Raw genomic sequence first — 24,082 nt, 5'->3', positions numbered from 1 at the left:
CGAGTGGACCTCCACAAACCAGAGTCACTTCCTGTAAATGAACATTTTATTGGGACTTGACCAAAGGAATGGAGTTTTCTCCAGTTGAAAAGTATGGTATAGACACATGTCTTGTAGCAAACTCTACCATATTTCACGGCCTACGACAGTAATGAGTCCCTCACCGATGTCAGTCCAGCTTGCAAAAACTGTGGGTGCCTGAAAATATTTCACTTTGAGCCAGGGAGGCATCCTCAGGCAGGAACGAGAAGGAAGGGCATCAGAGAGCCAGTCCTGGGTGTGTGCCCACACTTACACGTTGGTAGCGATGAGAAGGTGCCCCCAGCTGAGACGCAGCCACAGAGACGTTGTCACAGTGTGCCGACATCTTGCCATGAACCAAGTGGGGTGTGTGGTGATGTTTATCTGACTAGTCTCCATTATTCACATTATGTTACATTTTGAACTCACAATGTAAGGTAGATGTAAAGTTTTCTAAATACTCTAGTTTAAAAAAGAACAAAAAAAGGTGTAGGTGTCTGAAAGCTGCCAAGAGTATACAAAAATATCGTTAAACGAGACTATAGATCCTTTAAATGAGAGGTAAGCAGACAGCTGGCTTTCCCTTTAGGGGTACGTGGGGCTGAGTGCGCCTCAGTTAATAGTAGGTTCCAGTGGGCAGTCTCTTTAGGCAGATGAAACTGTTGGGATGCTTCCCCAGGAGGATGGGGTTGCCTTCCATTCTGATCTCATCCACGCGGCTGCGGATGTAGCGCGTGTCGTTGGACTTGCAGAATGTATCATCCGTGATGTCGGCTATGTTGTTAAACTGTGACACAAGAGAAACAGGTTAGGAAGCTCCCAGTTGTCCTTGAGTGTGGAAAGACAAACGTCCTCCCTAAATGTACCATGTTTGCTCGTCCAGGGCAAGGTGGGTGGTTCAAGCCCGGGAAGCCCCCGGCTGGGGTGGAAGACTTGGACAGGCTTGGTCTGAGCCACCCATAAAGCAATGGGGAAAGCCTTCCTCTGCAAGGTAGAGTTTGGGGGCATCCTCAGACATGGACCAGGCGCCTCAAATTTGGGGTCATACTGGAGAAATCACCGAAATGAGCAGAACCTCTGACCCCGCTCGAAAACTCTAGTATGGACGTCCCAAAGAGGTCAGAGAAAGAGCAAAGGAACGGGCATTTCTGCAAGTCTTTTGTTAGCGACCGGGTTGCAAACCAAGGGTCTGGCTCTGTATTGGAAGGAGACTGAACAAGGCCGGTGTGTGAGTGTAAGGAAATGATAGGAGCTATGAGGAAGGAACGATGGAACGGGCAGTTTCAGAGGAAACGGAAAAGACCGAGAGAAGGGCAGAACTAACAATTCATAAAAAGACCGCAGCGCTGGCAAGGAAACAACTTGGAAGGACTCGAGGCCTTGAGTTAATGCAGTGATTAAGCCCTGAGTCTATGAGGGGAGACAAAGAGGGAGGGGAGAAAGGAGAGAGGAAAGAAGGGTGGTAAGAGAAAGGAAGGAAGGAGATTCAGACACACACACACACACACACACACACACACACACACACACACCACTCAGTTAATCAGCCAAATGCAGGTATTATGGCCTAGCAGGGTCAGGCAATGTGGGGGCTGCTGGGATTGCATTCGGGGTCAAAGAATGAGGTGATTCCCATCGGCATAAATTTGGGTTAGGCCCAACTGCGTGTTCCAGAGCACCACGTACCTGAAGGTGAAGGATTCTCAGGCTCTCAGGCAAATGCGGCGGCACGGAATCCAGGTCGTTGTGGTCCAGATAGAGGAAGGAGAGGTTCTTCAGCTTCTGGGGGAAGAAGGGCTTCTGGGTTAACCTTCCTTAGAGGTCTTAACTAGGAGCTGCAACTGGGGGAGCCGCTGAGGAGGAGGCAGGTGGGGCTCACCCGAGGGCCTCGCGCTCCTTTGCTGGGGCTCTTTCCCATTGGTCTTGGCTCAGGGTAGTTTGGGAGGTGGGGGCCATCAGGAAAGGCTCTGCAGAAGGCACCCTGAGCCCCCAGCCTTTGGAAGGGAACCGGGGATTCTATCATTCTAGAGTTGGGGGACAGCTGGGCAAAGTCACGTGGGCTAGAGGGGACAGAATGTGGGAGAGCCAGGAGGCTCTCTGCCTGCTGCAGAGTCCTGTGTGGCCAGCCCGGAAAGGGGGCCCGAAGGAAGGGCTCTCAGTGGCCTCTGGGCCCTGGCTTGGAGGCACTGAGGAGCCACAGAGGAGTGGGAGGAGTGGCGTGGTCAGACAAAGCTGGGCTTCAGCACCAGTACCAGCTGGATTGCGGTGTGGAGGACCAACTGTGGATGGACTGGTCAGAAGGGCACAGAGGCCTTGTTTCAGCCACTAGGCCCAAGGCCCTCAAGCTGGCAATCAGAGCCCAGCTGACTGACAGCATACCAACCTCGGGGGCTTCCCCTCTGGCCAGTGTCGGTTTCCTTGGAGCAGTTGTTATAAGGATGTCCCTTACCTTGAACGTGTTTGCTTTGATGCCTTTGCTTTTGAGCTTGTTGTGTCTGGCATTAAACAAAGTCAGCTTAGCGGGCAGAATGGGAAGCTTTAACAGCCGGTTCTCTGCAAGCGTGAGTTCCTCAAGCAGGGAGAGCCTGGAAAAGGCCCCGTCCTCTATGTCTTCTATCAGGTTTCCGGTGAAATCGAGCCTTCTTAAGTTAGCTTGAGGGAAAGAACCCCATATAAAAATATTGATAAATATTATATTTTATTTCATCTTAAACTAGCGCTATTTCACGACCATTTAAAAGCACAGAGGTAGACTCCTTTAGCAGCCACATTGTCCAAGTCACCTGTTCTGCAGCTAAGGAAATGAGATCGAGCCTTTCTTTGTCACCTGCTCTGGCTCAGCTTGGTGCTCTCATGATGTGGAAACTGAGTCACAAGAAATTAAGTCACCAGGTTCCGATAGGACCCGCTTATGCTAACCGTCCAGGCCCCAGGGAGACAAGGGGGATGAAGGGTTACGCCTGCTGCCGACTGGGATCATCAGAGCAGAGGAGAGAACCAATCAGAGAGGGAGAAATCACTTAGCCCTGCCCAGTTCTCGGCCCCAAAGCTGAGCCCTGAAGGATGAGAGGGTCTGTAATGTTGGGCTCAGGAGGGGTCTCATCCCAGGGCCGGGAGGTGGTAATACAAATTTGGGGGCCGGCCAAGGGCCCCATCCAGTTGGAACGTTGAGGGGGGTAGGAAACCACAGCTTCACTGGAGGGTCTGGCCGAAGCCGGACCTCAGAGGGCCTTCAACGCTGGCTGTAGATGTTGGCGGTGTATCTTGGAGGAAGGAAGAAAGGAACGAAGGCTTCTGAGGAAGGGTATGACAGGGCTGGAGAGTGGAGGAGGAAGAGCCTGAGGAAGGGACTCTGGTCCGGAGGCAACAGGGACAAGAAAGAAGCCATAAAGTCTTGGTCCGAGATGCCCTTCCACTTGTGAGCAGAGAGGAAAGTCTGAGTGGACCACTAGCTAGCACCAAAGCGGGCAGCCCGGGGAGCTTCCAGAAGACCCCTGGTGAATCAGGGAGGGCTATGGGCGCTTCTGGGAGCCAGGTTCTCAGTGGATCGGTTTGGAAAGAGAAGGGGCATAGAAAGCAGGCTCTCCTAGTGTGGAAAGGAGGGAAATGTGGAAGGAAGAAAATGCCGCCTGGAGGAAACGGGGAGGACGGCAGGTCCCCCCGCCCCCATTTTGGAAAATCTTCGATTCTGGTGACGCATGAGCACACAGACGTGGGACAGAGGCTGCTCGCCTCTTCCCCCTTGAGAGTGATGGGCGCTGAGGACAGCGATCCCACTCGCTTTTCCAAGACCTTGTTTCATTTTGTTTGGCTGTTTCTTTGCTTTCCCTCAGTGGGAGTGGGGTGGAAGACAGGAGGAGGGTTAGCAGTATGATGGCAAATAAAGGCCAGGATAGTTCTTTTAAAAACATCCACAGAAAAGAATAGAAAGGCGTTCACGGGGCGTCGCGTTCACCGGGCATCATGTCTACAGGTTTTCAAATGTTGGACAGAGTTTTTTAAACTAAATTTCTTTTCAATGAATTTTTTTCCCCTTTCCCTCCTACTTTCCTTCCCTCCTTCCCATTGGGGGATAAAGAAAAGACAACGGCCTTGAACAGATACACACAGACAAGCCAAACAAGCGCCCACACTGGCCGTGTCACCCCCAAACACAGACGCGGACCCGGGCGTGTGTTTCGGCCCGAGCCCTGCATTTATTGCTGGGCCATCAGAGCATGGCGGCGCGCTTCATCCCAGCCCCTCTCCGGGGCCAGTGGCTGCACGCAGAAGAGTGAGTGAAAAAAACTGTTTGTCTTTAGGTTGTGGTGATCATCGTATACGTGGCTCTCCTGGTTCTGCCCACTTTTGCCGCCATTTCTCCTAACACAGTCACCTATAAACGCCATTGGCGGCCCCGCGGCCCGCCCTGTGCCAGGCACTGTCCTGAGTGCTGAAGGTTCGGGAGGAGCGCCTGCGGAAAGTTTAAAAACAAACCAAGCGGGCCGTGCCCGCGGAGCCTCTCGGTCTCACACGGAGCCTTCTCTTCTGCTCTCGACATAGAAATGCCCCTTTCTGTCTGAGTTAGGATTCACAGAAATGTAATTCACTTACGGATGTCCGCAAAGTCCTTGGCCGTGATCTTCTTGATCTTGTTGAAACGGGCGTACAGGTAGTTCGTCTCCTTGGGCAAGGGGGGCACGGCATCGATGTCCGTCTCCTCGCAGTACACGGAGCCGCTGAGACAGACGCACAGGAGGCAGGTCGGCATTTCTAAGGGACGATGGGGTGGTGAGCCACGGCGGGCCCAGAGAGCCCTCCCGCCCCGGCCAGCCCCTTCCCAGGGGAGGGTTTCTGCATTCAGACTCTCCCCCTCAGGTGGCAGATCCAGACCCCGCTGAGTGGTTGAAGGGACAGCCGTCTCCGCGGGGATGAGAACTTAGGGAGGCTTTTTTTTTTTTTTTAATAATTATAACTTTACAGAACCCCTGCCTGGGTAATTTTATACAACATCATCCCTTGCACTCACTTCGGTTCCAACTTTTCTCCTCCCTCCCTCCACCCCCTCCCCCAGATGGCAAGCAGTCCTATACATGTTAAATAGATCACAGTATATTCTAGATACAATATATGTGTGCATAGAGAGGCCTTTTAAAAGCATTTGTTGGTCCCAGATTCGACTCTTGCATATCACGTGTATGGGGGGGGCACTGTGAGGGAGCGCGCTATTGGGGGGCACTGTGCCCTAGCGCCACTTCTCTGGCTTCCTTCTAATCTGGAGAACTCCCCTTCCCTGACACATTGGCTTAGTCAGTCAGCCTCCAGGCATTTTAAAGCATCTCTTCTGTGCCAGGCCCTGTGCTGAGGCTCCCCATTCCCCTCCCTCCCTCCCTGCCTCCCTGCCTCACACACTGGGGAGGGACTGGGCTCCATACAGGTGTAGACAAAGAGCTTTTGCTTCCGGGATGGGGATGCCCATTGCTGCTCTGGTCATTTCCTGCTGAATCAACTCCCACCGGGCCACAAGTTCTGGGGGTACAGCCCACGCCCCCCGCCCACTCCCGCCCGGCCCGGCCTCCTTACCGCCAGCTTCAGCTCTTTCTGGCTGTTCCGTCGTGCTTTCGTCTTTCTGTAAGTCGTGTAGGATTGTCAGGATCTCGTTTCTCTATTAGAAGAATACAGGTGACCCAGGTTATTTGACTTAGCCAAAAGGCAAACCCTATAGATCATTTGTAATGGGGGCATGGGGTGGGACAGAAGGGAGTCTTGAGCCAGCACTAATGGGGGAGAAGGAGGTGCATTAATTTGTCTGGATGCTGTGCCTAGAACCAGGGAGGGGATAGCGACCCCCTCTCCTTGCCATGCAAGGCTGTGCCTCCTCTGGAGGCTGTTGTCAGGTAACATTTTAGGGAAGCCTGGATGGATCAAAAGGGATCCATCAAAAGGGATGGATACCCAGAGGTTGTTGAGGAAGGGAAGGGGATGGGTCAGCCTGAAAAAGACACGACACGGGGGCGCATGAAACCTCTAGGCACATGGAGGCATTGGGCAGGTGAAGCTACTGGACACTTGGAAGCATTGGGCATGTGGAGCCTTTGGACACATGGAGGCATTGGGCATGTGAAGTCATTGGGCACAAGCTAGGAAGCTGACTGGGCTATGGGAGACCTCCCTGAGCTTGGGGTCGGCAAGAGCTGCATTTAGATCCCAACTCAGACCCTAGCTGTCCTCTGCCTCAGTTTCCTTTTCTATAAAACAGGAATAATACCATCACCTTCCTCACAGGAGAAGATTAGAGGATTCATGTAAGGAGTTTTGCACACCTCCATTTTAGTGGTTTGTTGTCATTAATGGGAAGCTGGAGGAACACACATTAGAGTCCCGTGCTGTCTGCGCACAGTAGGGTTAGATGATTGCAGGGACCTCTTTCTGCTCTGATTCCATGACGACCTCCCTGGGCGCTACGTGCTCCCCTCAACTGGAAGTGTGGACCAGGTGCACCCTGGGAGCCACCAGTGTGACCATTTAGAAATTCCCTTTTATTTTTCATCCTTAGTAAACTGAAACCCCTCATCTACACTGGTTTTTATCATGGGATATCCGGGCCAGCCTCTCCGGCGTGGTCTTCAGGCCACACGACATGGGACCACCGAGGTACGGCAGCAGCTTGTTTTCCCTGGGGCCAGAACCCCCAGGAGGGAGATACCAGAAGGTCTCCACCGTCCTCCTGGCCCAGTCTAGGAAGCTGTCCCTTCTTAGGTCAGCGATCTCTAGGGGGACTTACAAGTACTCCCCAATTAAATGCTTCTTGTACTTTCTGGTCCCATTCCCATATCTGAATCACCCTGGGACCGTCGCCCCGGAGAACCCGGCCGACATGGGCTGCAGCCCTGTGGGGAGGGGCCGGGGCCGAGCACAATGGGCCCTTTGCTGCTCTTTCCCATTTCCCAGGGACTCTTAGGTCACCTTGACTGACACTTCTCACTTTAATCGTCCCAGGAATCCACTTTGGGACAGAGATGATGAGGAGAGACTTTAAATCACTTAAACGGGAGCCTCTTTTGTTCAGGAGCAAATGGCGTCGAGAGCAACCGCGTGCGCCTGTAGAATAAAAGAAATCTGATACCTTCATGTCTCCCCCGTCCCGCGGCGGCTCCTCATAATCCCATATTTCTCCAAAGGTCTCTGTGGGAGAGCTCTGTGCAGCGGGCGGGGCCGGCTTCACCCAGGGCACCAGGAGAAGCCAGACCAAGGCGGCCTGCGGGGTATTCATGGCGGCCCAGACCAGGGGCGGCGGCAGGGGTCTCTGAGGAGGCCGCTGGGTGGGCTTCTATTCCCTCTTGGGGGCCTAAAAGCAAAGAAGGAGAGAGACAGGACTGGCGAGAGCCACAGGGCCGGCCCCAGGCTTCCCCCATCTTAACCAGCTGCTGAACTTCCCCGGGGGGCTTCAGAGTTCCCTTTAGCAGAGTGAACAATCCTGCGGCACTTTGTTCTACCCGCTCTACGTGGGGCCATCACACGCCTGCCATCCTGTCTCTCTTTGTATCATTAACATGAAAGCAATAAAGGACCCCAGAGCCGAGGCAGGGTCGCCTTATTGCCGCTCGCTGCTAGGTGGACGCGTGCCTGTTCTGCGGGATCTAAACGTGGCCCGTTTCCAAGGAAGCGACCGTCCATTTGAGCTTCCAGATAAATACAAGAACTACTTGTCTCCATCGCACGTTTTTTAAAAGCCTTAAATCCTTCATATTTGTCTTCACTTGGTGATTTCAGCTAAACTGCCCTCCCCCCACCTCCGCCCCCTTCCAGGGAGTCCTTCGGTGTGTTTGTGAAGGAGGCACTTGGGGCACGCACTTTCCCCAGGGCCTGGGGCAAACCCAGCAGCATTTGCGATGGGGGTGGGGGCCACTTCCCAGCAGTGGTCTGGGCGGGACTGCACACGAGCCCTCGGCCCTCAAGGACAGCCCCCCGACAGGGACCCAGGGCAGCACCTTGGACCTCCTGCCCCGAATCTGAAGTCGGCCGAGGCTCCGAAAAGATCCCTTCAAGATTGATGTTAAAGTCTGCGGAGCCCGCCTTCAAAACTGCTCTTGCAGCTGGGGACGACTGTTTACAGTCACCCTGATCGCGACACGCGGCGCTTACAGAGCCTACCTTGCCTTGCTTCCCAGCGTCTGCGGCTCTCTTCCCCTCGCTCGCTCCTCGCTCGCTCGCCGGAGCCCACAGTGGGAGGGCGCAGGCAGCTCAGGAAGCTGCAGAAGGTTTCAGGCTCTCCAGCGTTCTGGGGGCGGACAGCTCGCAAAGCCCTTTCCATGGGGGAGACGGGCCTGCCAACATTCCTGCCGCTGTCGGCGAGCGCCGAGGCTGCTCAGAACATTCCTCAGACGAGGTGCCGGAGTCGCTCCGAGCCCCCGCCCCCGGCCGGCTCGCGGACCCCGGCTGCTTCTTGTCGGGGGAGATGAATTTATGAAGATGGCCGAGTTATTCAATCATCTGACCCCTCTCCTAGGAGACGCGCCATCTGCTTTCCGAATTAGCTCGCGCGCCAACATATGTATCCCATTAATGTACCTCCCGAGGAGTTCATAGTTTACGTCTTAGTGGGAATGTTTTCACTGTTGGACCCGTTAGCGTTTTTCCTATCGCTTCCTTGTGCAGTTTTATGTATAAGCTCGCTCTCTCCTCCTGCCTGGGGGACTCTGGGGAGGTGACTCACAGTATGGATCTTTGGGGCCCGGTGCTCAGGTGTCTCAGGAAAGTGACCCTTCCTGGAGACCCTGTTTCATCGTGTATTTTGTGGTTTGGACAATGGTGTAATTATTGGGTCGGGCAGCCCGGGAGGGTTAAAGATCCGTGAGACAAGGGGAATGCCCACGTAGGTCTCATCCATCAATGGCACTTAGCTCACATGTGTACCGGGATGCAAGGGCGGTCCATGTGCACCGGGATGGCGAGGGGCGGTCCACGTGTACCAGGATGGCGAGGGGCGGTCTAGAACCAGAGGAACAGCTTGAGGTCAGGCCAGCACTTCCCTAGGTTCGGGGGAAGCATTTGTTCAAGTGTCTCTGCTCATATCCAGGATGTAGAAACGGGTGGTCCACTATGGAATGGATTGAGCCAGAGCAGAATCCTCGGAGATGGAAACATCTCCTGCCGTGATTGCCCGGCATCTGGATATGTTGGAGCTCTCCTTTCTCATGGCTGCCAGGCAGCGGAGGAGAGCAGCCGCCAGCCGGCAGAAGGACTTAGGCTCAGAGTTGTGATTGAACATTGGCCAAGTTTGGAGTGCCCACGGCCTCTAGAAATGCCATCTTGCCGTCCGCTCTAACATAAGAACCGGGGAGATGCGTCCCCCGGCATCAGTGGCAGCGGGGTGGACAGGCTCCTTGCACAAGGCCGCTGTGCTGAGGGGAGCAGCCAGGAGGCAGCTTGTCCAGGGCACTGACCGGGGCAGCCACGAGAGGCAGCCGGGTCCTGGCCGAGGACGGGGCTCCTATGCTGTGCTTCCCCCCAGGCTATCTGGCTGAGCAGGAGAAGCAGAGGGGGCACCCCTGCCTCAAGTGTGTGTGTGTGTATGTGTGTGTGTGTGTGTGTGTGTGTGTGTGTGTGTGTGTCTGTCACTGTGGGTATGTAGCGTGTGTTTTAGGGCAGACACACTGATAACCAGTGGGAGCTTGGTCTGGAGGGGGGCTTTTTCTGGAGGTTCTGCCCAGAGGGAAAAGACGGGAGACCAGGGAGTGTGGACGTCTCCAGGAGGGGGGCTCTTGAAATCAGTACTGTACTGGGAAGAGCAAAGGAGGAGGTGGGAATAAGCAGGTGAGAAGGTGTGGGGGAGGATCAGGGGAATAGGCAAGGTTAGTGAGGATTATTTATAACCTCATTACTGAGGTTAATTAGCACTAATTCCTCAAGAGCCGGGAGCCACAGCAGGGCTGGGGAGCCTTTCCCTGACCACAAAGGAGGAGAGAGCTCTGGGAGCCTCCCAAGTTTGGGGGGCACTGGGCACCTCGGATCACCTGTGCCCCTGGTTGGGAAGGAGGCAGGGGAAGAAAAGAGAGATTGGGTCTTTTGGGGGTGCATGGGGAGCCCCGGGAGACGAGGATGCAGAATGTGGGAAGGGGAACAGGAATGAGCCTGGGAGGGCAGAGGAGACAATGAAGGAATCCATCCCGTGTGACCTTGGTTCTGAGGTTACCCTGAAGGAGGAAAGGCTTGAAGCAGACAAGCTGAGAAAGGGGCTCCTGAAGCAGCCGCTAGCCCAAGGGGATGGAGGGAGCCAGCCACGTGGGTGACCAAAAGGGAGTCAGGGGGGACTAGGAGGGAGCCACGTGGGAGATGAGGAGGGAAAACAGGAGGGATCCATGTAGGGAACCAGGAGGGAGCCACATGGGGACCAGAAGCAGCCATTAGCCCAGGGGGATGGAGGGAGCCAAGTGGGGGATGAAGAGGGGAGTCATGAAGGAAACCAGGAGGAAACCACATGGGGGACCAGGAGAGAACCCTGTGGAGGGCCAGGAGGGGGCCAGGAGGAAAACCGGGAGGGAACCATGGAGGGGTGAGGTGGGTAAGAGGATGTGAGGAAAGAATCCAGAGCACTGGCAAATGTGGGGACGGGGCAGCAGGGATTGAGGATGACTGAGGGGCCTCCAGTATTCCCCATAGAGACAGGGATGTGCGGTTGGCGGGAGCTCCCGAGGATGCTGGAACCAGGTAGGGGAAGAAGGAGCCAAGGTGGCCGTCTGGAGAGTGGTCTTGCCCGGCTTCTGTTAGGGAAAGGGAAGCCTCAGAAATGGAGGAGACCGTCCTATGTGGGTGGAGGGCTAGGGTGGAGCGGTGCCACGTACAGCTACTCCTTCTGCTGACTTTGTTTCTTAATGAGCACATTAACTATGGTAATGTTGTAAATGCTCATTGGAAGCTCCTGTTCCTGTCCCTGGTGCCTTTTGTCCACATGCCCATGTTCAGGCCATTGTGGAACCTGAGGACTTCTGGGTTTGGTCTCAGTGACTTGGTTCTGATCCATTAGGGTCTAGTTCTAGAGGTTCTCCTGCATTCCTCCCCATTCTCATCCTGCTTTTCTGACTCACTTGTCAAACTCCCAGAGAGCCACAGGCACCAGGTGCCATTTCTGCGCCCCCTTTGTGACTGCATTCACAGACCTTGTTGGCCAAGTGCAATTCTGTCTTATTTTAACATGAGTGATAAAGTGGGGGGGTGCCTTATAACTAATCAGTTGGGGGAGGGGGGTTGTAACTAACCAGTGGGGCAGTAACTCACCCCAGGGGTGGAATTGGACTCCGGGTGTGGCAGAAATTGGAGCAGTCTGCTTTGGTGACATGTGAGCTCTTTTCCTACTTGGGGGCATTTTCTCCTTAAGGGTTAAACATTGAGGAGAAGGCAGTAAAGTCCAGGTTGCTTGGGGGGGGGGGAGGCGGGCACAGGGGACTCTTTTGGCTTTAAAAATGTCGCAACATTCACATTCTGCAGACATGCAAAGCTGGTTTTGGTTTATTTGTTAGTATCATCGACATCTGGAATGGCTGTTAAGCCTGAGGAAAGGAGCAACATAAAGCTCCGGGTTTTTGTAGTTACTGAATTTAGTAGAAGTAAGGATCAAAGTTCTCCTCCGTTCTTCCCCGCTCCTGCCCCTCAGGCTCATTCCTTCTCCATCTCCTTCTTCTTCTTCTTCTTCCTGAAACCTGCGGAACACTTGGGTCCTCAGCAGTATCATTTGCCCGTCGGGTTTTTTTTGTTCCCCGTAATAAATACTGTGGATGTAAGGGAAGCAGAACAACACGTAGGAACTAATTGGTTCTTTTAGCCTGTTTTGGTCCAGACGAATGTAGGTTAAGTGGTGGTAATGCGTCGGGTCAATTCGGGGACACATCAGGGTGACATTTATGTCTGTAAAGTAAAAATAGAGAGTTAGCATCCAGAAGGCCTTGGTTGTCACTAAGAACCCATCTAAGGACATATCTGGGGTCATGCTTAAATGCTTCCCCCAGGGAGTGACGCTTGGACCGCCGCAGTCAGGAAGGAGTTAGCGGCGTCTATACCGGCTACGGCGAGCCCTTGCAGAAGTCACGGTTTAATTGTCTTTCAGAGGAATCAGAGAAAGGAAAGTTAAGTAGCGACAGGATTTCGGCAAGCTTAAGCCGTCTATAGAGGAGAGTGCCATTTAGCAGAAAGAATCCTTGTTTTTACTTCTAGGCAGGAGCTGTTCTGGTTGCACATAATTTCAGCCTCTCCCCGCCCAGGTCCTATCAACAGCTGTGCGTGAGGATCAGAGCTCATTCACTGTCAGCCCACCCTGAGCCCCTCCGTAAAAAGACAAGGTTTACGTACATTCGATGTCATTGTCTTCCATGTACAGATGTTGCAGGCTTCTCGGGATGTAGAACGCTTGCTTCAGATTGTTGTGTCCCACGTTGAGCTCTATGAGGCTGGAAATGTTAAAAACGTCATAGGGAACCTCCCGCAGGTTGTTGGACGACATTCTTAGAGCGAGAAGCTTGGGGAACCTTTGGAAGTAATTGTCCGGGATGAGAGAGATGGAATTATTTTCTAGAGAGAGATGCATGAGCGAGGAAGGTAAGTCCGGGGGCATCGACTCTAATCTGTTACTACCTAAGTTGAGTTGCGCCAGTTTGCTCATTTGGGAAAAGTTTTCTCTTAAGGAAGAGTCTTGAAGCCGATTGTGGCAGAGGTCCAGCGTGGTTAGGTTCATCAGGCCTTCGATGGCATTCGCCTCCACTCTAGAGATCTCGTTGTAACCAAGAAGAAGTTTTTCTAAAGAACTAGGAAGAGGAGATGGGAAATCTTCCATGTCGTTATGCTCCAGATGCAGTTGTAAGAGATTGGAAAGCTTGGCAAACACGCCGCGTTCGATCTTGTGAGACTTGATCTTGTTGTGGCCGAGGTTGATTTCCTTCAGGTTGGAAGCGTTGGCAAACGGATGGGCCGTCACGGCTTCTATTTCATTGAACTGGAGGTAGAGCTGTTCGATGTGCGTCGGGATCTTTGGGATCGTCTTGAGCTTGCGGTTGTCACAGTACATGGCGGACGGAAAGGTCAGGGGGCAGAAGCATTCCGCGGCACAGCCGAGGGGATTTCGGTGAGAGGAAATGTCGTAATCTTGATTGGAGTGAAAATAAAACGCGGGTGAATATTCGTCGTCGGCCTCTTCGTCGTAGTCTTCGTCCATCTGGTACATGGCGTACTGACAATACACGGTGACTTCGAGAAAGCAGAAAATGATCCAGAGTCGACCGAGAAAACTCATGTTCTTGTGCCTAATGGAGGAGAGAAATAAGGGGAAAAGCTCAGGGGACGTTCGTTAAACTCACATTGAGATACCTGACGGCGCATTTGTTGTCACAAGTAATGGAAGGAAGAGTGAGTGACGATGCAGGAGTTCACGCCAGAGCCCCGACGGGTGACAGAGCATGTCTGCTTGCCAGATGTCTACATCACGTCCGGCAGGACTGGTCTACCCAGACAGAAATGGCGGCCGCCCAGCTGTACAGTGGGGTCCCCGAGGGCCACGGACCGGCTTGGAAGACCCGCTTTGGTATCGTCACAGATTAATTCTGTTTAGTACGGCCCAGTTACACCTTAACCTGGTTCCCCCAGAGCTCGGGACTGTCATGGGCTGTTTGACACCTCAGCTGTAGGGGAGCCAGCCGGGCTTCAGCCTGTTGAGTCCCATCAATGTGGGACTCATTGGCTCCAGGACCAGAGTCTGCCTCTACTTAATAAACTGTCCGACTGCCAGACCCCCCGACCTTCTCTGTGTCTGAGCCCGCCTTACTGCCTCCATTCTGGTCTCTCATTGTCCACCCCCACTTTTCAGGACCTGCCTGGTAACTGGAGGCTCAGTTCTGGTACCCCAGGCCTCTTCCCTCCTCTGTCTGCCATCTAAAAGAGAGCGTTCTATTCATAAGAGAAAAGGGCACCTTCAAATCCAGAAATGGGTGTAATTCTGCTCTGCCCTTTCCCGAGCGCCAGACCCACCTTGCCAGCGTCTGCGGGGACCGTCCAAACCGGCTTTGCTGACGCCATCTTAAGCCAGGAGCCCCATCAGACTCCCCCTAGTTAAACTGGGATTCATCCTTTCCTCTGACTGCTTCCATTTCTCCCTCTGACCTATTTCTCAAAGTGATCGTTGCCTTCTCTCCCGTGGTTCCCTTCTCATTGATGAGGCTGATGGTCCAAATCCAGGTTGTTTAACTTGGAAGGTTTTACCCAGGCCTCCCTGCCTTGTACCTGCCACTGATGGCGCAGGGCAGCGGCCTTTTGGCATCGATGCCCGATGACCAAGTGTCCCCAGAAATGGCATTTCTTGTTGCCTTTGGGTATCAGCAAGTGCTGCAAAGTGGCCTTGGGTTACTTTAGGAGGAGCAAGGCCTCTAAGGGCAACGGGTCTAGAGCCCCCCGTGCCCAGACCTTTGGTGTCAGAAGGGCATCAGTGACCCTGAGAGCTGGGGAGGGGGCAGGGGGTGAAGGAGCTCGAGCCTTCCTGGACCTGATTCATAGAGACAGGGTGGGGGAGCGGGAGCAGTGAGGGATGGGACGGTTGCCTTAAGTACAGGAAGGGCCATCCTGGGGGGGAGCATGGTGGGGCAGAGACCACTTTGGGCCTGAGGCTAGGGGAACTTTCTAATCCAAGAGCTATCCCAGAGTTTGGACAGTGGGCGACAGGTGCAGAGGTCGGAGGAACGCGCCTCCCTGTGTTAGAGTGGGGATCCCTTCTGGGCCCGGCCTGGGCCCTCTTGAGCAGTGCCGGCTCCCATCTGTCTGCACCCTCTCCATTCATTTCTGACCGGAGCCTCCCGCAACCTCACTCATCAGCTCTCCTCATCAGTCACAAGACGAGGACCCTGGGGTCCAAAACTCATGGGCCCGCTCACCCTGGGACCCTTGCCCAATGGTCACTGCAGCAAGGGAATGGGCCACCCGGGCTGGCCAGCAGAAATGGGCTCTGGGTACTGCCCACTGCTCAGAGCCGCCCCTGAGGCTGGAGCCTTCCAGGATCATCTTCTAGAACCCCTGAGAATCTGGGGCTCCTCTGGGACAAGCTCAGAAGAGCGTGGTGGGGTCTACAGCTGTGAAATCACAAACCCCAGTCTGAACTGGCTCCTGCCTCCTCCCCACAACTGACTCCTGATTCCAAGGATTTTCTTAAAGGAACATCTTGGGTTTCTTTGGTTCTCCTTTTCCTTAGGGAACTTGCCCGGGCTGAATGTGCTGTGTTTGAGCCTGGTGAGGGAGAGATTTTGCTCCTGATTGATGAGAAGAATGAGAAGAATTGGTGGGCAGAGATCTCTGGAGCCTCCCAGCAGCCCAGGAGGCAGGTGCCCTTCCTAGCCCCTGCTTTGGGTGAGGGAGCTCATGTCTAGAGAGGAGCGGTGGCTTAAGGGCAGATTCGAATTCAGGCCTTCTTGCCTCCCGAGGCTGGGCCTCTTCCCACTGTGCCTGAGCACAAGCAGATTGATTCCTGCCCTGTGGCACTAGCAGTACCCAGCCAGGTGCCCACCTCCTGCATCTCTGCCCCATTAGCTGCCTCTGGGCCTCAGGTTCTCAGCCCCTGCCCTGACCCAGCTCCTCCCAAGAGTCCCCCCTTCCCCATCTATGAGGGTCTGGAGGTGCCGGCTGCCTCTTCTTTCAGGGGAGTTCATGCCATCTGTCCCTCAGAGATTTTTGGGGGAACCTCTGTAAGACCCCTCAGCCCAGGGCTCCCACCCAGCTTTCTCTGTGTCTTTCAGTCACTGCAGATTGACCTCTGGATTCTTCCACCTCCAAACCCTAATTTGCTGCCGTGTTTTTACCTCCCCCAAGTCCCTCTCCGTGCTCTGCCATAGTGAGGCTCAGATAGAATATTGTCCTTCCTGCATGTAGAACTCCAAACCACCCCCCACTTCCCGCCTGCTCCCCAGGCTTTTTGGGTTTAAGTACCGATGTTAAGTGATTTTAGTCATTTACTTGGGCTTTTGCTAAGGCTGTTTCTCCCAGAGCTGCCCCTTCTCCTCCTCTTCTACCCTGACTTGTCTAGGGCTCTGTCCAGTGTTTACCACAGCGCTTTTGGGGACCATTTCCCCAAAATTACTGTTGAGAGCTCAATGCAGACATAAGTTTGAAAGGAGTTAAAAACAAGGTTTCCCTTTAACGAGTTTCTTCTCCCCCCCTCCCCCCCCCCAGCCTTTGTGATTCCAGATAGAGTCACAAATTCAGTCCAAAGCACCGAGGTCAGTCATCCCTCCTTGGGTTCCCAGTGTCTGTGTCCAATAGGTGTTAATTAATGCTTTGGGGACCAAATTTATTTGGAGAAATTCAGATTAAGTGAAATGATGAGTAATAATTCACTTTAGGAAGAAAGGGGCTCAAAATAGTTGTCCCATTCATTTGTAGGAGTCAGGAGGGAGAGTTAGGAAGGAGCCACGGGGGTTCCCGGGGATATCGTCTGCTTGGGGACTTGCCTCAACAGCTGCTCTACTCACTTGAGACGGGCTCTTCATAAAGCGCTGTACACTAACTGCAGATCCAGAAAAGGTTTCTTCTGCTGAGTGTCACTTCTACTTCGAGACCTCTTTCAACTTATACAATAAGGTCTCAATAAACTGGGATCCCAGTATTTGCTCAGCTGAATTCCCCAGAATCCTCCATTAGCCAGATCCTACTCTCTTCCCTCCACTGTGATTTCAGGGAAAGGGGGCGAATTAGGGGAGAAATGACGAGACAAGAGCAGGGATATGCAGGAAGATCACGAAACTTCCTGAGCCCGTTACAAAGTCTCCCCCTTCCACTCCCTCTTCTGACTACAGTAAGGCAAAGTACGATTAACATCGGGGATCACGAACCCAGGCGAGACCCTCCATAGCCAAAGAAATCCTCAGCTCACTGGTCCTGAGTGGGTGCAGGAGATGGGGATCACGGGGGGGGGTCCCCAAGAAGCCCCCCCACCCCCTCTAGGAGCACGCAGACAGAGCCGCTTCAGGTTCGTATGGGAGCTCCAGCACCCGACGGCTCCACTCTCCTGCCATTTTAAACACTGGGGATTTAACTACACTTTCTCATCAGCTCTTCTTGCAAGAAAAGTTTTCAATCGGCAGTCTACTTTTTGTTTTTTTAAATATTCTTGTTGGTAAACAGCAGAAATACCGTTTCCAAACATTGAAAATACAAATCCTATTGCATTTCCATTCATACCTGATTTTGCTTTAGTTTTCAGTGGGTGATGAATTTGCAAATCCTTTGAATGAATCAGAAATTCCTGAAATCTGTAACCGTGTCTCCTAAAAATCCACAGTAACTCTGTCCCCAGTCAGGGGTGTCCTTTGAAATACTGTCGCAATTTAAGCAAAAATATAATTTGCTTTAGTAACATTTGGGTTGGATTAAATGATATGTTTCTTTTCCAGAAAAACATTACGAATGCAAATAAAAATCTTCCAAGCCCTGGTCAATTTATGCGGTCTCCTTCTTCCTTTCCCCCCTCAGTTGGGGTTTGAGGTGTGGCAAGCATTTCCTGTAATCCCAATGGTCACCAGAAAAACCAAATGAGACGCTGTACTGATTACTGCTTATATTTTTATTCCCATTCCACATGAGTTTTCCAAGTTAATGGCCACCAGAAAGTGGAACTCCTTGTTCTAGTTAAAATTAAGGGGAAGCTAGATTTTTATAGCAGCAGAGCTAGACCCATCCGCAACTTGGTCTAATAAACACGTAGGCCTTCCTTTCCCCTCTCTGCTCTGCCCCGGGAATGGGCTTCCCACACGGCTTCATTCGCACCTAAACAAAGGAATCTTAAAGGTTGGGACTTGGAGGGACCTTAGGTGGCGACTAAATCTCCCCCCAAATGAATAAACTCCCAGAAGTGACGACTCATGCGTGAGCCAGCTACCTCTTGTGAGGACCTCCTCTCCCTCCCCAAAAACCCAAGGGAACCCCGTCTCAGCACCTCCCCACCAGCCCCTCCAGCCACTGCTCCACGAGGACGAAGAGCCGTGGACCCTCGGAAACTTTAACATCCATGGCCCCTGCCTGGTCAGTTTGTAGCTCATCCAGGAAGGAGAGTGGGCCTGGTGTTTAAGGCAGGGTACTCTGGCCCTTGCTGGCTGCCCTAGTTTTATTTTGTCCCCTTAGAAATTTCCCCTCTCCGCTCCCCTCCCAGGACTAACAAGGATTTGCTTCATCCCGCCGCACCGGGGTTTGTGTCTCTTGGCAGGGTGGGCTGCTGAGATCATGCTTTTACACATTCTTTCAAGCTTGTACAGATGATTAAGGTAAAGTGAGTCGAGCTTCAGCTTTTTTTTTCTTTCCCAAATCGTCCTTTCTTTTGAATTAAAAAAAAAATCCATCTGATTGCCTTTCTGCTGTTGACTTAAACCCTCAGTGGTCTGTGTTCTTGGGAGTTTCTGTTGAACATATAAGGTAAATCTCAGAAGCCAGGCTCTTACTCAAGACTTTGGTATGTAAAACGTGGCCCGGGGTACTCGGGTCAGGTTTTCAGCTCAGTACACAGGCTGCTCATATGGTTCTTATTAGCGACTCGTTCTTAACCCTCAGACTTCTGTCCACAAAGACACAGAAAGAAGGGTCTGCCCTCCCTTGGCGATTCCGCAGAGAAAACACGCCAGTGTTCGTTACAGGCCGGGGCGTTCGCCGGGTCCTCGGAGACTCGCGAGCGAAAGGCCCTTCCCCACGGCAGCTCGTAGTGGGCTCCCCACCGAAGCAGTGGCGCACCGCACCTTTCCTTCCGGAGCGAGGTTCTGAAACCTTGAGCCGTAACCCAGAAACCTCTCGGGGACGCATTTCTCTCCAGCTCTCAATCTTCCAAATGAAACTCTTTATCATCTTCAGGAGAGGGAAGGGGAGGGAGGGAGAAAAATTTGGAACCGAGATCTTGTGAAAACAAATGCTGAAAGTGCTCTTGTTATATATCGGGCCGGGGTGGGGGTGGGGGGATAAAATATTACAAATTTCAAATAAAATCTTTTCTCGGAATCGATGGGAATGTGAAAAGATACAAGAGGTTGTATCTCTAGACACAGAGAAACAATAAAGTCCAGAAACATCTAAATGAGTCTCATGTCCAGAAGACTGAGAATAGAAAAGCTCCCGAAATGGGTGTGGGGGTTTCTATTTTAGCACATTCTCCCTGAGCTTGTTACCATTTCAGAATTGAAGTGAAGAGTCTAAATTACAGAGACAGGCTGTGAACATCAAACAGAAGATTTTGTGTTTGATCCCGGAGAAAATAGGCAGCTTTTATTATTGGTGTTTATTAAACGGGGGGAGGGATGGTGGGTTCAGATCTGGGCTTTAGGAAGCCCCTTTGGGAACAGGAGGGCAGATTGGAGGCAGATGGGACCCCCCACCCCAGCAGCTGTGGCCCTTCTCCAGGCTTGAGGTGCCTCCGGAGGGCTTGCAGCTCGAGAAGGGGAGAGAGGTGGGAAGGGAGAACTGATGGCTTTGGCACCATATTGGGGCAGGAGGTTGAGGATGAGGAGTCCAGGTGACTCCTTGTCTGGGAGCCTGGCAGAGGGAGGTGGGCTTGATGGTGCGCTCAACAGTACCAGGGGAGGAGGGAGAGGGAAGGTAGGGGAAAACACCGAGTTCCATTTTGAACGTGTCAGAATGTCTCCCGGTCATCTAGGTGGAGATGCGAGTCTGGAAGCTCCGAGAGAGGTTAGGGCTGGAAAATATGTGAGACTCTTCAGCAAGTAGAAGATATTTGGAATTCTGGGAGTCGATGAAAAACAATGGAAGAAGTAGGGTTGAGGTCCCAGACAGAGCCCCGGGGGCCATGTGCAGGGTGGGTGTGTTCTGGCTGCAGATCCAGCTGGGAAAATTGAGGAAAGGCTACTCAGGAAAAAGGCCCTGGCAGTGGCAAAGCTGCCAAGAGGCCCCCAAAGATCAAGACCAGTCCTGAGCTTGGGCGGCTCAGGGAGGCCGGTGGACCCCCAGAGCCTTTAAGGGGTCTACTTTGGCTGGGTCTTTATGGTAAGGACTGATTTTTCTTTTTTCTTTTGGGAAGATAGGAAGGGGATTACCCCAAAAAGCAAAGGAGGGACGCAGAGGTGCTTTTGAGGTGAAGGCCCAAGAAAAGGACACATGGCAGCAAAAATAAGTCCTTGAGCAGCGGTAGTCTTAGTGGGTGCTGACAAACTTGGGGCGAGAAGACTTGTGAGGGTTGTTTGGTTGGGAAGTGTTCAAATAAACCAGCTTCTCATGAGAGAGATTCACACAGTCCACCTCTCACTGCCTTTTCCCTTTGTTTTGAATGATATTTAAACTTTATTTCTGCTAAGATAACGGCGAATCTCTGGCCGACTGGCTAGTAAATTTCAAATGGACCAGATCTGATCCTGCGGCGTGGCTTGGTTCACAGAACTTCGGGAGCTTGAGAAGCGGCCACTTATTGCTCGGGTCTGGAGAATAGAGGCCTGATGGCTCTGGGGACTCGGGCAGACAGGGGTTAAGTTTCCAGCAAACAGTTAAAATTCCGTTCCTCAGTAACCTTGAGCAGCCAGTGGGAAATACTGAGGAGCTCAGCTTCCAGGAAATGGAAGATAAGAAACATCTCTGGGCAGTGAACTTTCAGAGGGGACGCCCCGGACTCCCAACTTCTGAGCCAGATGTCTGGCCTAGAAGCTGCTTTAAACCGACCGGGGTCAAGCACGGGGAATGAATTCTCTTATGGAGCCATGGCATCCCATATGGCACGAGAACCCCATTTAGGCCGCGGGGTGGATGGCGAGGAACATGTTTAGGAGTACGTGTAAGAGATGACATCACCCTAAAGGGAACTGACCGAAACCTTCTCGTGGGGAGGGGACGGGAACAGCGGGGAGCTTCTCACGGCAGGGGTGGGGCCGCCCCTGCCCGGCCAGTTCCTCTGGACTTTCTCTCCAAAATGTCTGTCACCCACTGGCTCTTAACCTCCAGACCAGAACGGCTCTTTGTTGGTTCTGGGGCTTCTGGTCACAGATCTGGCCAGCAAAGTAGCCACCGGACGGGCCCCCTCCCATGACTCCCAGGGTGGGCGCTCCACCGTAGAGGCCCTGGCTGCCCACTGACCTTGGAACCCTGCTTGAGCTTCACTTACCTCGTCTCTTCAATGGGAGTTTGGGTCAGGGGCCTTGGGGTGGACAGAGCACCCAGGCTGACACTCCCTATGTCTGTGGGACTCCGACCGTGGCCCCGGAATCTCTACCTCAATTTTCTCATCTATAAAGTGGGGACAATAGTAGTATGTGTGAAGTGATGGGACATTTGCCAGCCTCAGGGTGCCGCAGAGAGCCACGGGGTGGGGGATGGGCCAAGGCCCTCCCCTTCGGCAGAGGAGGGAGGGAGGGGCAGATGGCCCCTCTGGCTCCTCTCCCAGGGCTTTTCCTCTTCCCTCCCCTCTCCCTCCCTAAGGATTCTGGGGCATGGCTGCCCCCCTCTGGCCAACATTCAGTAGTTCTCTCAGCCCCCGTGGGGACTTGCCCCCCAAAACTTCAAGTTTCTTCTCTTGGTACGAGAAGATGAAAACTTCTCGTCACCGGCTCTCCAGGGCTGGGGGCCCGCCAGGCTGCGGAGGGCTACGCCTCTGGCTTCGTGTCAACAGCTCTTACCCGGGAATTCATTTTCAGTCTCAAGTGTCTAATATGTGGGGAGGATTTCAGCTTCCCCCCTTTCCTAGTAAATCGATTTCTTTTTAATATGCTTTACTTTATGAATCATGTTGGGAAAGAAAAATCAGAGCAAAAGGGGAAAAGAAAAATCCAGAAAGTGCATGCGGTGACTTCCATTCAGTCTCCTTAGTTCTGGCTGCAGACGGAGCTTTATGTCCAAAGGCTCCTGGGGTTGCTTGGGACATTTCAGCTTTTTAAAAGATCCTGACTTGTGAAAAATGGCAGGATGGGACGAATAAACTATTGGCTTTGGAGTCAGAAGGAGGTAAAAGGGGCTTAACCGGCACCTGGGGCGTAGTAGGGTGAAGGAGACAGGCAGCATGTATGTGGGGCCTCCTGTGCGAGTTTCCTCCCTTCGCTGATGAGAACAGCTCTGCCTCCCAGGGTTATTGTGAAGACCAAAGGAAATATCCGGGAAGGGCCTCGGCCAGCGCCCGGCTCTCAGGAGATGCTCAGGAAGGGCTTGTTCTCCCAGGAAGAGAGGGGGCCTAATAAGTGCTCATGCGCGTCTCCTTCTGTGTCCTATACGTCCCCCTTATGCAGCCCTTCATCACCCCTCACTTGCACCATTGCCGGCCACTCTTCCTTGGGCTCCCTCCTTCCATTCTGGCCCATTTCCAGGCCTTCCTCCATTCAGCTTCTGTGCCCATCCTCCTTAATCAGAAGTCCCATCGGTCACTCCTTTCCTTAAGAGTCTTCAGTGGCTCCCCATGAACTCTGCTGAAACCCAATCTCAGCCGGGTGGCCTTTGGACACTTCTCCGCCCGAAGCTGCCCGGGGCCTCCCGCCTCCGGCCCAGCAGGTTTCCTCCGTCTGCCCAGTTGGCAAAACCCTGCGGCAGAGCTTCCGCACTTGTTACGGATGGGACTCATCTGGCAGATCTGGGCGGCCGGGCCTGTTGGTTGTCCCCTGCGGGTTAGCGTAGACACTCCCACCCGCCCGCCTACCCGTCTAGAGCCTCTGGGCATTCATACGGGGGAGCCCCTGCTGACAACGCAGCTCCCGCTCACTGGGCCCCACCTGCGGGGAGGTGGTTGCGGCCGCCTCCCGCACTTGCCGCGCCTGCTGCCCCACCCCCCGCCCGGCCGCCATCTGAGGCCTTGCTCTATTCGGTGACCTCGAACCCTGAGGAAAACGGAGGGAGGTTAAAGAGCGGCGGCGGAAAGGCGCCTGCAAAACGCCGGCCGGAGCTCTCCCCGGGGCCCTGCCGGTCACGCCTCCGACTGGAGGCCGGGCCTTCGGAGGCGCCGGGGAGTCCGCCAGCGCCCGGCTCCGAGGCGGCCTTTGGCGCCGTGGGGTGGCGCTGGTGCGCCAGCTTCAGAGAAGTGGCGGGGAAGGGTGTCGGAGCACGGCCAGAGCCAACGCAGAGGGAGGGGGCCAATGCTGTCGCCCCTGAGTGTCCTGCTTGTGGGGAAGAGAGCGCTCTTGGGGGCCGCCAGGGGGCGCTGAGCACGGGGACCGCATTCAGGAAGGCTTCATAGTCCGTGCTCCTGGGGGCCACCAGGGGGCGCAGAACACGGCAGGGTTCAGAAAGTCTCAATAGTTAGTGCTCATGGGGGCCACCAGGGGGCGCAGAGCACGGGACCAGATTCAAGAAGGCTCAAAAGTTAGTGCTCTTGAGGGCCACCAGGGGACGCAGAACACGGCAGGATTCAGAAAGGCTCAATAGTTAGTGCTCATGGGGGCCACCAGAGGGCGCAGAGCACGGGGCTCATCTTTGCAGCTGAACCTGACTTGGGAGGTTCATTAGCCGCTCGACCCTGGACAAGTCTCTCGTTTCCTCAGTTTCCTCATCTATAAAATGAGCTGGAGAAGGAAGTGGCCGGTCACCCAGTGTCACTGCCAGGAAACCCCAAGGGGGCGTGAAGAGTTAGGCACAACCGAACAACAGAACCATTAATGTGGCGCCTACTGTGTGCGCCCCCCCCTCCCAGCGCTTAGTTCCGTTTCCACAAGCCTCCCCGGCCGCCCTGCCCCAAGCAGTGTCCCTTACCCACTGTAGGTCTATTACCCCACAGAGTTAAAGCTTTCTTCTGCTCTTGCCTTTGCAGAATGAGAGTTCTAGCTTTTAAATTACAGCGTAAACTTCAGAGCAGCAGAATTCTCGTTATTCAGATCGGGCCGCGTTTTACACGGATACTGGGAAAGAAACTTAAGCCCCTGATTTCTCAGGAAGACATTGAGGGCCCCAAAGTGTGGGGGCACAGGGCGCCTCCCCATGGAGTAAGGGCAAAGCTGGGGCTCAAGCCCCACCCCCCAAGCCCCCGAGAGCTCAGCTAGAAGCGCTGGCCTTCCCTCAGTGCTCATGCCTGCAGGGCCGTGCGGAGGGGAGCCCCCAGGCCTCTGCCAGGCACTCCGGACACGCCCTCCAAGCACAGCACACGTGTGGGTGAACATGGTGA

The 24,082-nt window shown here is 53.7% G+C and overlaps 3 protein-coding genes across 4 annotated transcripts in view; 1 reads left to right on the top strand and 2 right to left on the bottom strand.

Moving 5' to 3' along the window:
- Positions 1 to 24,082, top strand: part of CENPP (centromere protein P) — a 122,839-nt gene that overhangs the window by 18,618 nt on the left and 80,139 nt on the right. The gene's annotated exons all lie outside the window — the stretch shown is intronic.
- Positions 29 to 8,433, bottom strand: OGN (osteoglycin). Of its 2 annotated transcripts, none has more exons than XM_051977647.1 (7): positions 8,155 to 8,433; positions 7,127 to 7,348; positions 5,584 to 5,665; positions 4,615 to 4,773; positions 2,471 to 2,673; positions 1,708 to 1,800; positions 29 to 808 (listed from the first exon to the last, which is right to left on the bottom strand). In XM_051977647.1, the coding sequence occupies exons 2-7, from the start codon at positions 7,271 to 7,273 to the stop codon at positions 638 to 640; spliced, it is 855 nt and encodes a 284-aa protein (XP_051833607.1). In that variant the 5' UTR covers positions 7,274 to 7,348; positions 8,155 to 8,433; the 3' UTR covers positions 29 to 637. The 2 variants fall into 2 exon arrangements, with proteins under 2 accessions (XP_051833607.1, XP_051833599.1); XM_051977639.1 differs by having other exon boundaries at positions 1,708 to 1,803; positions 8,155 to 8,422.
- OMD (osteomodulin) lies at positions 11,491 to 18,793 on the bottom strand. Its single transcript, XM_051977604.1, is given in 4 exon segments — positions 11,491 to 11,662; positions 11,665 to 11,904; positions 12,346 to 13,292; positions 17,206 to 18,793. Coding segments are annotated over 3 exon segments (1,242 nt in total). The 5' UTR covers positions 13,283 to 13,292; positions 17,206 to 18,793; the 3' UTR covers positions 11,491 to 11,597.

This window comes from Antechinus flavipes, chromosome 1 (genome assembly GCF_016432865.1).
Source record: "Antechinus flavipes isolate AdamAnt ecotype Samford, QLD, Australia chromosome 1, AdamAnt_v2, whole genome shotgun sequence".
NCBI lineage: Eukaryota > Metazoa > Chordata > Mammalia > Dasyuromorphia > Dasyuridae > Antechinus > Antechinus flavipes.
This window is presented reverse-complemented; position numbering and strand designations above follow the sequence as displayed.

Bases quoted from the DNA above. Each gene is read 5' to 3' on its own strand.
- OGN (XM_051977639.1), bottom strand. From the start codon at position 7,273: ATGAATACCCCGCAGGCCGCCTTGGTCTGGCTTCTCCTGGTGCCCTGG. The intron at 5,666-7,126 runs GTATCAGATTTC...TTCTTCTAATAG, and splicing joins GGGACGGGGGAGACATGAAG to AGAAACGAGATCCTGACAAT. The intron at 809-1,707 runs GTACGTGGTGCT...CTTGTGTCACAG, and splicing joins TGAGAATCCTTCACCTTCAG to TTTAACAACATAGCCGACAT.